Source organism: Patella vulgata, chromosome 3, assembly GCF_932274485.2.
Source record: "Patella vulgata chromosome 3, xgPatVulg1.2, whole genome shotgun sequence".
Classification (NCBI taxonomy): Eukaryota; Metazoa; Mollusca; class Gastropoda; family Patellidae; genus Patella; species Patella vulgata.
Window position 1 is genome coordinate 84,640,728 of NC_065881.2, and position 16,174 is coordinate 84,656,901.

The following is a 16,174-nucleotide window of genomic DNA, read 5'->3' on the forward strand; positions in this document are numbered from 1 at the left end:
TGTTGTTTTTTTCTCAAGAATTTACATCCGTGTCAATATTTTCAGTTCTCCAAAGCAGCTTTGTACTGATAGTTAACGACTCTCGGTGTGTCCTTGGATAAACTGACTTGTGGATCTACAGAGTACAGTTTGGCTGTTTTGGATTTGGTTGTCACTGATGATTGCGATATTGCCTTTGGTTTTATTATGACATTGACAGTGGAAGTAATTTCCTGGAAATGGAAAGATCCGTTATGTTGAAACACATTGCTTGCGTTACGACATGACAATTTACACAATATTATAGCTACATGATTGACAGGTGCGATGACATATTGATATTGAACTCTGTGATATTTTATTAATATATGCAAGAATTTTGAAAATAATTTTTAAATGGCTGCAAAAGACGGGATTGTTACCATTGTATATATTTTTTATTGGTGGTTGATCTTCTTTATAAAAGGTAAATATGTGTCAGCTATACTCCATTATGTTGTATTATATAATATTGTGATTTATGTGTTGTGTATAACAAAAGATGACAATGACTTGATTATTCCCTTGGTGGGGGTGGATGGCAGAATGCCGAATGGTTAGTGCGTGGAATGGTTAGTGCGTGGAATGGTTAGTGCGTGCGTGCTGTATTATAAGGTCTGTCATTCAGTCAACTGGTGTGGTTTCAATTCCCCGATTGTATGTGACAACCTCGTGGGTTTTCTCCAGGTCCTCCAGTTTACTCCCACTGCTAAAGACCCCTACTCGTAAGCAAATTATTGAAATAAAATTAAACCATTATGTTAGTCCTGAAATGATCTAGTTTGTATCTAATGCTCTCTCTCTCTCTCTCTCTCTGCCTAAGATAATCAAGATTTATTGTCCGCGATTTTTGCTCAGGAGAAGAGTATTGTGTCATCAAAATGCTTAGGGACGCAGGCCTCTCACCTCTCACAGAATGCCGACACATGCTACATCTTGTGATGTTCTATAAAGTGGTCTAGGGGAAAATACCATCATTGCCCCCTCAGGAATTTATTACACCAATTGGGAATATACGCAGGATTAAGATTCAAGATTTCAGTGACTTTGACCATCAAAACCCTGTTGAGAACTTCTCATTTAACAATTCCAAATGCTTTAAAATCCAAATGATTAAAACATCACTATTTTGAAACTCGTTCTTTAACAAAACAACTTTAGACTGGAACCACCTACAAGACACATCAACGCATTGCACCACTGTTGAGCACTCTTTCCCTGTGCACTAGATGTCCAGCAGGACCCTGCGCTGTATATCCACAGATACAGAAATGAAGTTTAACGTCCTACTGTTCTACACTGGGCTAATGAAGACCGTCATACGCACTATTGCCTACTCTTATATCGAATTCCAACTGCCAAGGGATCTTTTACGTACATTCCAATGTATACACGGGACCTCAGTTTTTCATGTCATCCGAAGGACTAGACAGCTGCCTTGTCAGGCCTCCGTTCTGCACCACTGACAAGGGGAAACCACGTCAGAAAATCCAGATGAACTTTCTCGGCCAATGCAGGGATCGAACACCGACCTCCAGGCTAGCGAGCCAGTGTCTTAACCACCAAGCCACCATGGCTCCCTCCACAGATATAGTTAAGGGGCTACCCTTAATTTATGTTGGAATTGATAAGAAAAAAATGAAGAAAAAAATAAATAAAAAATATATACACAGTAATTCTTTTTAGAGGGTGCTAAATTAAATTACTGTCAATTGTGTTTAATTCTGTTGAAGATTACAACCATCCGAAGGACTAGAGAGTTGATTATGGGCTTGTCATGTGAATACATATGTCTAATTAAACATTCATTATTCAAGAAGTAAATCTGCCTATTGCAGGTCTTTCGTTAGACCTGAAATGTTATCTAAATTATTAATGAGACATTTATTAACATGACAAAATCTTAATCAACTATCATTGTCATCTGATTAGTTCAATTTTCATTAAACTTGAATCTGAGCTCCTGTTCATCGGCTGTTGATGATTAACCGCAAAAATGGATAATTGAGACTCTGTTTATTATCGTAGCAATGGTAACAATGACAATTGCGGCTACAGTGTTATTAAAATAAATATTTCGTGGCTCAGAGTGAAGCAATTTGACTGAAATTTTCAGCAGAATTATTTTCCGTTACATTATCTATTTTTTTAACTATTATAGCAAGAACTGTCAGCTCTTTATCTAATCTTCCATAATGTATCTTTAATTTGTTGTTTTTTTTCTCCCAGATATCAGCGGTAACGACTATTATTGTTCAAAAGACGTCAGTGAAATTTATCATCCAGGAACCGGAGGGTACAATCGGATAATAAGTCGCTATGAAGATACCCGTTTCTATGGTAACGGATTGATGTGTAAATGGCATATTATAGCGAGGAAAGATCAACGTATCCTCCTGACCGTTATCCAATCTGTGTTACAATGGGCGCCAGAGAGTGCCGTTTGCGAAGGGGATAATTACGATTATATGACTATTAAAAATGGTGAGTATTCCGATTCCATTTTTCTTGTTTAATACCCTCAGTCGGTAGGGTTGGATGGCCGAATGGTTAGCACTTGCGCGTTGTATCATAAGGCCTGTCATTGAGTTAACTGGCATGGTTTCGAATCCTCGGTTGTACATGACAAGGAGTTAGGGTCGCCTGTCCAACCTCGTGCATTTTCTCTGGGTCCTCCGGCCCACTGCTAAAGACCCCTACGCGCAAGCGAATTCTTGGAATAAAATTAAACCATGTTAGTCCCGAAATGACCCCCATTAAACCCCATCTCTCTCTCTCTCTCTCTCTCTCTCTCTCTCCATTACAAGGGTTAGATCTATTTGATAAGGCCAACTTCAAGTTTGGTCAAAGGTCACGAGATGTAAACAGGACTAGCGCTGATCCCAACCCTAACCCTGGACCTAGCCCGAATGCTTACCCTAACCCTAACCTACAATCTGGCCAACTGTCACACCATTAACCTTATTTACAACTCAGCGACCTTGACGAAAATTGAGCTGGCCTTAACAAATAGATTTTGTCCATTACAAGCATGTTATTTGTTACAGCGGTCATGTGACATTAAGATAACTCCTATGGTACTGTTTATGGAGTAGGAGTAAGACTACAATTGACTGTCTGATAATGTGATATTGCTATAGATAGTCGAAATAATGTACAATTATTTTATTCAGATGAGGAAGATTCTAGAAGTTTAGTTCAATGGTGTGGTCAACGAAAGCCTGGTTGGATCATGAGTACGGGACCAGAATTATATATAACCTTTGTAACCAATGACGTCAATCCATATGAATATTCCGGAATCGTATTAAATATCCAAATATTTGGTAATTATTATTGCTATGATTAGAATAAAACACCAAATACATTCACATGCTGCCATTGGTGTACATGGGACTTCTAGTTTTTTATACCATTCAAAGAACTAAATGCTTTTAGTTACCAGAACCGAGGGCCTGGCATGAGACAACGTATAGTCGTTTGGGTGGGACGAAAAACCAAGGTCCTGTGTAAAAGATCCCTTAGCAGTTGGCATTCGATATAAGAGTAGGCCGTAGCACTGCTGTCTGGGCAAAATTTCCCTCATAGCACATTGTATGGCGTATATATGCCTGTTTTCATTAGTCCAGTTAGAGCAGAACAGTAGGACGTTAAACTCTGTTCATTTCATGTCTTTTACTTACCAGACCCTCTGTCCTGCACCACTGACAAAGGAAAACCATGCTGGTACTTATAAATCTCCAAGAACTTTTTTGGCCACCCTTGTTATCGAGACATATTTACTAAGCCACAATGGTTCTCTAAAAGTGGCGTGGTGGGGGGGGGAACATTAAACCCCATTTATCTCTCTCTCTTTAAAACTGTTTACTAAAATTCACTCCTTATTTTTCTTTTTGTCCAGGGGGAGTGGGTGACGGAATGGTTTAACGTATGCGCATTAGATCATAAGGTCTGTCGTTGAGTCAAGTGACATAGTTTTGATTCTCAGCTTGTACGTGACAAAGAGTAGGGTTGCCTGTCCAACCTCGTGGGTTTTCTCTGCATATTATTGGACTAAAATTGGACCATATGTTAGTCCCGAAATGATCTAGTTTATGTCAAGTGGACGATAAACCCCATCTCTCTCTCTCTCTCTCTCTCTCTCTCTCTTTCTCTCTCTCTCTCGCTCTCAGCCCTAGATGGTTAGCCTGGTTCAGACCACTGCATGCCTATTACATGGCCTCATTATTTATAGAAATATTTTTAAAATCTTCAGTAATCTGACATTTTGACATGATCTACAATATCCTGATTCTAAAGTGTTTATTGGCTACCGGCTACGTCTCATTTTGTAAAGAATTATTTTAGAAAACCTTTAGAAATAGGAATGGGACAGTTTGATGTTTTTGTTCATTTTCATGTTTTTTATCCTTTAATATTTGTTTATTTTTTTTCCAGAATCAATTCATTGTCCGCGTGGGTGGTTGTCGAGACCTGCCACTTATCCAATTCCGTCAGTCAAACCATATAAGGAAGTTTGCTATGGTGTAATGAAAGTTGCTGTCAACTGGAAAGATGCTCAAGAAATTTGTAACAATGCTCAATCTAATCTGGCCAGTGTAATGTCAGAAGATCTGTCTTCACTAAAAGGTGAGAGAGGGGACGGGGGGTTATGGGTGGCCTAGTGGTTTAGAGTGTCACATTTTGGGCTCTAGCTGACCTGCAGTCGAGGTTTTGATCCCTGGTGTGAGCAAAAATACCTTTGAAATAGGGTCGACTTCTTCTTAACCTTGTGGGTTTTATCCGGGTACTATGGTTTCCTCCCACTGGAAAGACCCCATGCATGCAGCACATTTGTGGAACTCTGTACGCGTACATCTACGGACAACCTCTTTAAACAACAACTCAAAACCTACCTGGTTATAAGTTCATATTTATAAACTATTTCCTGGATGTGGTCCCCCTTGTCAGTGGTGCAAGATGGAGAACCTGGCCAAGGGACAACGTATAGTTGTTAGGATGGGGAAAAACAACGAGGCCCTGTGTACACCCCTTGACAGTTGGAATTCGAAATAAAGAGTCGGCTGTAGTGCTTTAAGTAGACGGGGGGTTGGATGGCCAAATGGTTAGCATGTGTGCGCTGCGCTGTATCATACGGTCTGTCATTGAGTCAACTGGCAGGGTCTCGATTCCCCGGTTGTACGTGACGAGGAGTAGGGTCGCCTGTCCAACCTCCGGTTTCCTCCCACTGCTAAAGCGAATTATTGAAATAAAATTGAACCATGTGTTAGTCCCGAAATGACCTAGTTTGTGTTGAGTGGACGTTAAACCCCATCTCTCTCTCTCTCTCTCTCTCTCTCTCTCTCTCACAGTATTGGATTCTAGCATTTTGAAAAGACCCTTGTTATTATTTATATTATTCAGTTTATATCTGTTTTATTTCCAGATTATGCAGTGAATATCAACTCTGTTGGTGAAGTGTGGATCGGATTAAATGATATCAGAAGTCAAAAACAGTTTGTTTGGCTGGATAAATCGCCTAACACACTCACGTAAGTTTTATTCCTTATTTACACTCATTGTTAGGACAGCTGAGTAGGTTATAAGGAGAATGTGTCTTCAATAATTGTTTGGACAGCTGAGTAGGTTATAAGGAGGGTTTGTTTACAGTAATTGTTACGAGGGCTGAATAGGTTATAAGGAGGGTTTGTTTACATTTATTGTTACGGGGGCTGAATAGGTTATAAGGAGGGTTTGTTTACAGTAATTGTTAGGAGGGCTGAATAGGTTATAAGGAGGGTTTGTTTACAGTAATTTCTAGGACAACTAAGTAGATTATAAGGAGAGTCTGTTTACTCAGCTGAGGGGAGAGTGTAGATGAGTAGTTTACAAGGAAAGTGTACTTAGTTTATATTGAAGCAGCATTATGGAAGATTAGATAAAGAGCTGACAGTTTTCGCTATAATAGATAAAAAAATAGATAATGTAAAGAGAATATGCTGAAAATTTCAGTCAAATTACTTCTCTCTGAGCTGAGAAAAACAAATTTTAAAAACACTGTTATTGTTACTGTTGGTATGATAATGAACAAAATCTCAATTATCCATTTTAATAACACTGTAGTCTCAGTTGTTATTGTTATCGTTGTTATGAAAATGAACAAAATCTCAATTATCCATTTTAATAACAACTTGTCTCAGTTGTTATTGTTAACATTGTTATGATAATGAACCAAGTCTCAATTATCCATACACTGTAGTCTCAGTTGTTATTGTTACCCTTGTTATGAACAAAGTCTCAATTATCCATACACTGTAGTCTCAGTTGTTATTGTTACCCTTGTTATGATAATAAACTAAGTCTCGATTATCCATTTTTACAGTTTAACATGAACCCCAATTGAATTGCAGATCGGATTAAAATCTGTTTAAAATAGGATCCACTGCATATGTTGGATAGCCGAATGGTTAGCATGTGAGCGCTGTATCATAAGGCCTGTCATTGAGTCAACTGACGTGGTTTCGATTGCCCGGTTGTACATGACAAGGCGTAGGGTCACCTGACGAACCTCGTGGGTTTTCTCCTGGTCTCCTGGTTTCCTCCCACTTCTAAAGACCCCTACGCACAAACAAATTGTTGGTCACGAAATGAACTAGTTTGTAATCCTTGTAAGACATATAGAGGTAGATTTCACAAATTTGTTAACTATATATTGCACCACATTTTTGTTATATATCATTATTTGCTTGATAACGATATCTGTATGTGTATCGAAACGTAGCATGTTAATAAATTCAGAAGTAGTATATCCATATAAGTGTTTTTAATTAATGAACTAGTTTGTGTCAAGTGGATGTTAAACCCCATTTCTCTCTATATATATATATATATATCCAGTAGGCTACCCTCTGTATTTTCAGGTTGTACGATTCCGAGAAGTACAAGAAAGACAGTGACTGTGGGTATTTAGCTTTTCATGAGGATATAATTTTAAAAGTAGCAGATTGTAATTTAGAGAAAGACAGACGATATATTTTGTGTAAAATGAATAAGGGTAGGTAACTCTCAATTTCCCTTTCAACAACTCTAGATTTTTTTTATAAATTTTATTTTATTTCATTTTAGGATTGGGAAACATGCAAAGCCTATATAATACCTCTTCCCAAAGATTTTACATGTACAGAAATAAGAAAAATAAAATCATCTACACTATTTACAATGTAATACAGAAATATAACAACAATCAATCAATCAATCAATCAATTACATTCAAAGTGGGTTAAACATACTTTCCCAGAAAAGTGTTTATCGGGTGGTTTTTCCAATAAAAGTATGGCAATTGTGGTATATATGGAATGTAGAAATATCCAATCTTACTACAAAAATACTGGATTCCCTTAAAAACATACAGGACAAAACTTAGGAATGTCTGCTCGCATCACATCAAAGGTAGCATGCGAAGATTGAGCGCTTGATGTATATCTTGATAAACTTGATGAAGAGCTAAACATACAACACTTTCTGAGATAAAAACCACTGAAAAAGACGCGGGCAGTGGATAATCCGATAATTTAATTAGGCTTTGATATTTATGAATCATTGATAGTGGTTAAAGACAATATGGTCTTGTGTATGCAATTAATTCTCCTCTGGCTTCGCACCCGTTGCTCGGTAGTGCGTTGGCTAAGTCACGTGACACAAACATGACTTCTTTTAATAGATTTTTTTATAGTAGGGGTATTCCCTCGCAAAAACAGTGTTTTAAGAAGGATTTGAAGCAACATTTTGATAGATTAATTAGTTTGAAATTTAAAGGTGGGTGGGAGGGAATGAAAAATGAAAATAAAATAAATAATAAAAAAAGATTCTAAACCAATAAAAATGATTTTGTAATTTCTATATGATTATGAACTATTGAAAATATGGAGTAGTTGGTAGCATTGGTAAGTTGGGAAGATCCAGAAACAAGTTTTTAGATGTTCTCCTTTCTTTAACAATTTTTGGTTCCAAGTCAACTTTACCTATGCTTGGCAGGTTGAAGCGTTGAGATCTACGGGGGCCCCAGATAAAGATCGTCATCCTCGGCTTTACTCAATTGTGTTTAAAATACACTTTTATCTTCCTCTAGCCGTTACAGGTAATAATGTACCATATATATTTTTTTCAGGTGAAAAAACAGAATTATATCCAATACCCCAGACTCCAATACCGAAAGGTTCAGGTGGGTTTGTTATTTAAATGGTTATAATCGAGATAAACGATAGGAAGGTCTGTACATTGACGAACAATGTGGCCTAGATGTCTTGATATATGTAATGTAGATAACTAGTCACCACTGACAAAGGCGAGGTTGAATGGCCGAATGGTTAGTACATGCGCGTTGTATCATAAGGTCTGTCATTGAGTCATCTGGCGTGGTTTCGATTCCACGGTTGTACATGACAAGGAGTAGAGTCGCCTGTCCAACCCTCGTGGGTTTTCTCTGAGTCCTTCGGTTTTCTCCCACTGCTAAAGACCCCTAAGCTCAAGCGAATTATTGAAATGAAATTGAACCATGTGTTAGTCCCGAAATGACCTAGTTTGTGTGAGAGGAGGTTAGACCTCTCTCTCTCTCTCTCTCTCTCTCTCTAACTTCAAGTACTTTGATCCCTAGTAGGGAGAAATACTGCTGTTGTGGCCAAAATGTCCATAAACGAATTACTGAAATAAAATTGAACCATATGCTAGTCCCGAAATAACCTAGTTTGTGTTTTTTTTCTGTTTCAGGAGAAATTACCAATCCTAGATTAATTCTGGGAATAACGCTAGGAATTCTTTCTTTTCTAATGGTTTTTGGCGTCATATTTATATGTCTTAGACGATTAAAAAAGCGTTCAAGAAATCAACAATCACGTCAAAATTCAACCAATCAGGCTAGAGTTCCTCCAGCTTATCATAGAAGCAGCAGTGGCCCCAGTAACTCGCAGCCTACCAATGTCACACTAGAAAATAATGTACCTGTAACACCGTCAGCTCCGCCCATGCCAGATCAGCCTCCCTCATATGAAGAAGCGATTCGTAATAAGCCAGAATATTATTAAAGTGGGCGTTTTATATACAACCGTATTCTTTTTAAGGACCCATTATTTTATTTTTTTTTTTTTATAAACAATATTTTATTTCATTTGAAAATGAATTGGAGAACAGGCTAAGCCTATGTTGACTCCTCTCCAGAAAGACCCATATTGAAGTGTGGTCATATATTGTCATCACCCATGTCTGTCTGTCTACAAATCTGTCGTCCATAATGTTTTGTAAAGGTTTTTCGTGTGTTATTTTCAACTGTGGCTGAGATAAACTCAATATGATAAAATATTTTTGCTTTGAAAGCACTTTTAAAGATAAGAAAGGCTATTAAGACCTGGTTATCTGTTGCTATAATCTTTGGGTGGCATTTAGTGTTTGAGAAACATTAAAGGGTAATATTGGTATCAGTCATTATCTCATAAGTGATAGAACTCGTTAAATATGTTCCAAATATAATTTTACGATAAATGCGTATTAAAGGTTTCAACAATCGGAAGTGACGAACGCAAAAGAAAAACACAAGTTATCCTTCTATATAACTGACTGAAGTGACGAGTGATAACTGATACACCGGCAAATTTCTGCTCACTAATTTCTGACAATTCAAAAAAATGATTGACTGTCACCTTCATTACGCATCTATTGTAGCAATGATTTCTGTGTTAAAATTATATTTGGAACGTGTTTAACGAGTTCTATCACATATGTGATAATGACTGACACCAATATTGTCCTTTAAGACAATGAGTTTAACCAGTTCTATCACATATGTGATAATGACTGCCACCAATATTGTCTTTAAAACAGAACACAATGTTATTTTGGGCCCAGATTTTAAAGGTAGTGTCTGTGTTAGCCGAAGCCACTTTGTTTGCTAGTTTTAGTTTCCTTTTTGGCTTTCTGTGTCCACAGAACATTCCCAATGTTTCTGTTTTATCCCAGCATGGGCTATATACGTAATATCAATATGGCCAACAGATTGTCATTCCCAAAAACAAATCGACATATAAAATTGGATGAATTTGACAATTTTTGATTTGACTCAGGTCAAAGAGAGAGTTCTATTTTAAAAATATGCCTTGTATTACTTTTTTTTAATATGTTTTTTGTACTCAGTATATATTTTTATGAGAATGTTTTAAACTGGTGATATTAAAGTAGAAATCTGCCAGGTGAATGTTGTAAGTCAGGTAGATTGTGATAGTGTTTATTTCGCTAACTTATTTCTGTACATAAATTTTTTTTTAAATAACTTTAAACGTCACTGATCTTCATTTTTCGGACTATATTTAATTTTTTGGACTATCTCGAATTTTACTGAATTTTTTCAGACTGTATCTCATTTTTTGGACTATATCGAATTTCTCAGACTATATCTAATTTTTCAGACTATATCCAATTTTTCACGGTTTTATGCATGTTAAAATGTACTCAAATTGATTATTTACTATTTGATTAACAAAACCAAAATATTAATTGTACATAATTTCCTGATTTGGATTTATGATATACTAGAAGAATGCCCAGCTTCGCTCGGGGGTCATAACCCCGAAACCGGAAGTGGTAGACTAACGCCACCTGGCCTATGTTACTCCCCGGTCTGAGCTACCCCTATACCCCAAATTTCAGACTCGGGGCAGACCTAGTGTAGCCGCCAACCCAGAACAGACAGACAAACAGACAGACAAACTTCACAAATATTAGTATAGATTTGTAAATAGTGGGGTTAGCATCTTCGGTACCCCCAGTGGTCTCATTCCGTTCTACTCCACTAACGTTTTCAAGTTATCCACCCTTGATGATTGTGCTATTTTTATCGATCAATCCCAAAGATCGTTAATTGCAAAGGAAGTTGGCAAAGGGAAGTAACTCTTATCGGGTAAAGTAAGCCAAACGCAAAGGCTCCCCTTCAAGAGACAAGGTTATGAATTGGCCGAAAGGTAGCTTAAATTATACTAAATGCATATTTATTAACAACAAATTACAATTATTTTATATGTTAATGAAGACAGGACAGGTTTTTATATATATATATATATAGGTTTAGGAGTTTTACTGAGACTCAAATATAAGTTCAATAATTATAAACATAACAGAAATGAAATGAAATGGGGTTTAACGTCCTACTGTTCTGCTCCTAAACTGGGCTAATGAAGACGGGCATATGCCATACAGTGTGCTATGAGGGAAATTTTGCCCGGGCAGCGGCACTACGGCCTACTTTTATATTGAATTCCAACTGCCAAGGGATCTTTTACGTGCACGTCAATGTGTACACACACGGGACCTCGGTTTTTCATCCCAATCGAATGACTAGACAGCTGTCCTTGTCAGGCCCTCCGTCCTGCATTAAACATAACATAATGAATATTTCAGACAAAGACTGAATAGTAATAATAATAACAAAAGTCAAACATATAAATGTTATACATATTTGAAATCAGCGAAACATACTACAGATTTTAATTAATAATATAAAATATCAATGAATTAGAAATATATACATTATTTACATAAATCATTCAGTAAATGGACATGAATATGGTTATCTACCCTTATAAAAACGAAGGCGAAACGATTGGTTTGTAAACTTTAGCTACAATCAAGGCCAGGGCAGATAATTCGAAATCGTGAAAACTCTATAGATTTATCCAGGGTATAGTGGAGTAGAACGGAATGAATACACTGGGGATACCAAGGTTGGGTGGTCTAGTGGTTTAACGAGTTCGCGTGAAATCACAAGATCTGACATTGGGTGAAGTCGTGTGGTTTCGATTTCCCGCTGGTACTTGACATGCAGTAGGGTCGCCTGTTTAACCTCGTGGGTTTTCTCCGGATCCTCCGGTTTCCTCCCACTGATACATTTCCTCCTCCTACATGCAAGCGAATTATTGAAATAAAATTAAACCATGTGTTAGTCCTGAAATGACCTAGTTTGTTTCAATTTGTAAACATTGAATCATTTTTAGAGTGTCTTTCTTTTTAGAGATGCCACATTTTATAATATTCAGAATCCCTCGACTGCCTATCAGTGACTTTAGCTTCTTTATATCATATAATATATAAAACATACTTGAAGCACAGGAATCTTACCTTTCATCCGTATATGCATATTGTCTAGTTGAGTATGGTGTATATATACGGATGAAAAGTCCAATTCCTGTGCTTCAAGTTATCGATATTTTATTCATATCTATATTTTTTTATACACATGTTTTTTGTTTTGTTTTGAATTGTGCTCCAGTCTAGAAATAAGACACCTGTCTAAGACATTGCCAGGAATGTATGTTGTTAGTACGGATTGTGTATTGTTTTTTTGTTTATTTTTTAAATATAGTTTTAATACGTGTGAGACACAAAGCTTAAAATGTCAGATCCACTTGCATTATATTAGCTCAGGGCATTTTTTAAGTATTGTTTAATGGTCGAGAGCGAGATATTAAGTAATTTACAATATATTACACAATGTCTTAAGCTCGAGACCATTAAACAACTTAAAATACAGACACTTGCAAGTGCTTTACAATGAATCACATAACTCGAGTTCAATATTTTAAATAGTTACACTTGGCACATTGCCCGTATGATTATTTGAAATAATGGTACGCCAACATCAAAGGATGACGTCACATCTGTATTTTAAGGAATCTGAATCTGAAGCATTTGAGGACACACTGATCCGCAGTGAATATTCGCTAGTCCGCAACAATCACTGATAAGGATGACATCGATGCGACTTAATGAGCCAAAAATATTAACTTTTTTCCTCCGACAAATTAAATTCTATAACAATTTTTTTTATGTATTAGAAAAATAAATGAAGACATTTGAAGTATTTACAGGTAAAAATTATTTCCTATTTAGTGTAAATGGGTATTAAAATGAGTAAAAGGCAGCATTCTGCCTGATTCAGTAATGTCTTATGTAAACAATGCACGCACCATTGAGCCAATGATTGACGTGACGTCACACGTCGAAGGCAGTCATCTTTTACAGTGGTATTAGAAGGCTTTCGTTATCTTCTGTAAAACAGATTGACTTGCAGATACAAACAAATGTTTGGATTTCATCATACCTTAGAAAAGGTTTGGCAGAGAGAGAGAGAGAGTAAAATAGGGCTTAACGTCCACTCGACACAAACCCGGTCATTTCGGGACTAACATATGGTTTTAATTTTATTTCAATAATTTGTTTGCGCGTAGGGGTCTTTAGCAGTGGGAGGAAACCGGAGGACCCGGAGAAAACCCACGAGGTTGGACAGGCGACCCTACTCCTTGTCACATACAACCAGGGATTTGAAACCATGCCAGTTGAAAAAGGTTTGGGATGTCACTGCTACATTCCATTTCACAAATAGTACCAAAAGTGGGTTACATCACTTGACATCATCGGCATTGCCCTATTCCTTTTCTATTGTTTTTTAAAATGTAGTGGAATGTTTTCAGAAGGGAGGGAGTTTTCCCTACTAGAACTGCCCTGTATCAGGTACATGTACAGGAAGGGGTGGGGGGTGGCAAAGTGTTCTAAGAATGTCATGCTTTGAGATCTAGTTGGCCGGTCAGCTATTGCTTGCGGTCATGGTTTCGATCTCTGTTATGAGTGCCTTCTCAACCTGGTGGGATTACTCCAGTTTCTTTCCAAAGGAAAAACTCCTGCATGTGCGCTAAGCATGATAAAAATAATAAGACAACTTGTCTACGTTAAACAAACATGTGATGTTCGGTACAACTAGTAGGGTTGCCTGTTCAACCTTGTGGGTTTTCTCCGGTTTCCTCCCACTGCTAAAGACCCCTACGCGCAAGCAAATTGTTGAAATAAAATTAAACCATATGTTAGTCCCGAAATGACCTAGTCTGTGTCGAGTGGACGTTAAACCCCATTTCTCTCTCACTCTCTCTCTCTCTCTCTCTCTCCGGGTACAACTAAGCCTGTGTATATGCCAGAGTTATTTGATATTATATCCGGCCACCTGCGTCATTTCATATTTTGTATATTTTATATGTAGATTGTTTTCTATACATTGTTTAGAATTTTTCATCCACCTGGTAATTTTTATACTTTTGTATAAAGTAATTTGAATGAAATTTTCAATATATTCATTTTTCATGATCTTTCATTGAACTATTTAACAAAAACGACCAGGGCCCTGTTTCTCGAAATCTTAACTAAAGATAAAATCCAAATTTTAGAAGATACTTCAATTTTGATTGGCTAAGCACTAAAATCAATCTAATATTGTCCAATCAAAATAATAAAATTTGGATTTTATCTTAGTTAAAATTTCATGAAACAGTCCCCAGGTCTGTATCTAATGCATCGTTAACTTTTGAGATACAAATAATGGCTATTCCGTTTATAATTACCTGGGATGGATGGGAATGAGATTTGTTTATATATGATCTCATGGTTGATCTAGATTCTAGACGAATTCTAATCTGTTTGTAGAGGGGGGAACCATGGTGGCTAAGTAGGTAGGACACTGGCTCGCTAGCCTGGAGGTCTCGTGTTTGATCCCTGCATTGGTTGAGAAAGTTCATCAGGATTTTCAGACGTGGTTTCCCCTTGTCAGTGGTGCAGGACGAAGGGCCTGACAAGGACAGCTGTCTAGTCATTTGGATGGGGCGAAAAACCAAGGTCCCATGTATACATTTGCATGCATGCAAAAGATCCCTTGGCGGTTGGAATTCGATAGGCCATAGTGCCACTGCCTGGGCAAAATTTCCCTCATAGCACATGTGCCTGTCTTCATTAGCTCAGTCAGAGCAGAACAGTAGGACGTTAAACCCCATTTCATTTCTGTTGGTAGAGGGGACATCTTGAAAATTGCATACAATATGACATTCATTTACATAGCGAACAGCATATTAATCTTTGTAAATACTGAATGGAGGAGAATCATTTTTGAATTGATTGCCCTATTAGAGATACAACTTGACAATATTATAAGTTGTAAGGGTTTCCAATATTTCTCAAGTCACACTGAGAAACTTGAAACGGACATAATGATTTGATTTTTTTTTTTTTCAGGAATTGCACCTTTTTTTTTATACGCGTTTTGGGCGTATATTGTCGTCGCCCCTGTCCGTCCGTCCGTCTGTTCACAATTGTTGGTGAACAGTCTACAGGTCACAACTTTTATCCGATTTCAATGAAACTTGAAATATAGGTTTATCACCCTAAGATCTCGTTTCCTTCGATATTGGCATGTATCGGACTGTAACTTCATGGATTATGGCCCCTGATTGTACGAAAAATCACGTTTTTAGCTTGTGAACACTGTAGGTCACAATTTTTATCCGATTTGGTTTAAACTTGAAATGTATGCTTAAAACCCAGGATCTCGGTTCCTTTCGATATTCGCGCATATTGGAACGTAACTTCCTGAATTATGGCCCCTGATTGTACAAAAAATCACGTTTTTAGCTTGTGGACCTTATAGCGGTCATAATTTTTATCCGATTTAAAAAAACGTTTTATTATATCACCGTTACACCGCCCCTCGTTCTCAAATAGCGTAAAAAATATGGTATATCAAGGTTGTGGACCCTATAGAGGTCACAATTTTTATCCGATTTTGTTGAAACTTAAAATGTAAGTTTATAACCCAAAGATCTTGGTTCTTGTCGATATTTGCGCATATCGAATTGTAATTTTCTGAATTATGGCCCTTGATTGTAGGAAAAATCACTTTCTTTTTATCTTGTTCTCTATCCATCTCTCAAAAATGTGGGCGTATCCTGCCTGGCAGCCGCTGGTTTTACAGCATTCCATTTCATTATATTATAAACTCATATTTTACATATATCTAATTCAGAAAATAGAAGATTTTTATTATATCATGAAGTGTGTGTTTTTTTAGGGTAATTATTTATTATGGTTGAAACATTTCCATAAATTATTTTAATATATCCTGGCATATATCACGTGACTAACAATGTAACCCTGGTATCATTTATTTAATCTTGGTAATTTTTGGTGATTTTATACAATATTTTATGAATTTTCAAACTATAAGATTTGATATTAAACGAAAGTGAAAGAAACAAGATTAAATGATACCCGGGTTACCATGTAACTTGGCAGCAATTATAGAATCTGTTCACAATTTTTT

At 36.9% G+C, this 16,174-nt stretch overlaps 1 protein-coding gene across 1 annotated transcript; it reads left to right on the forward strand.

Annotated features, from left to right (window-relative positions):
• Positions 1–36: 36 nt before the first annotated feature.
• LOC126815055 (uncharacterized) lies at positions 37–7,059 on the forward strand. The gene is made up of 6 exons (XM_050540587.2): positions 37–445; positions 2,248–2,502; positions 3,192–3,344; positions 4,456–4,647; positions 5,444–5,549; positions 6,918–7,059. Exons 1-6 carry the CDS (start codon positions 376–378, stop codon positions 7,057–7,059), a joined length of 918 nt encoding a protein of 305 aa, XP_050396544.1. The 5' UTR covers positions 37–375.
• Positions 7,060–16,174: the final 9,115 nt, after the last annotated feature.

Bases quoted from the DNA above. Each gene is read 5' to 3' on its own strand.
- LOC126815055 (XM_050540587.2), top strand. From the start codon at position 376: ATGGCTGCAAAAGACGGGATTGTTACCATTGTATATATTTTTTATTGG. The intron at 4,648-5,443 runs GTGAGAGAGGGG...TTTTATTTCCAG, and splicing joins AGATCTGTCTTCACTAAAAG to ATTATGCAGTGAATATCAAC. The intron at 5,550-6,917 runs GTAAGTTTTATT...CTGTATTTTCAG, and splicing joins AAATCGCCTAACACACTCAC to GTTGTACGATTCCGAGAAGT.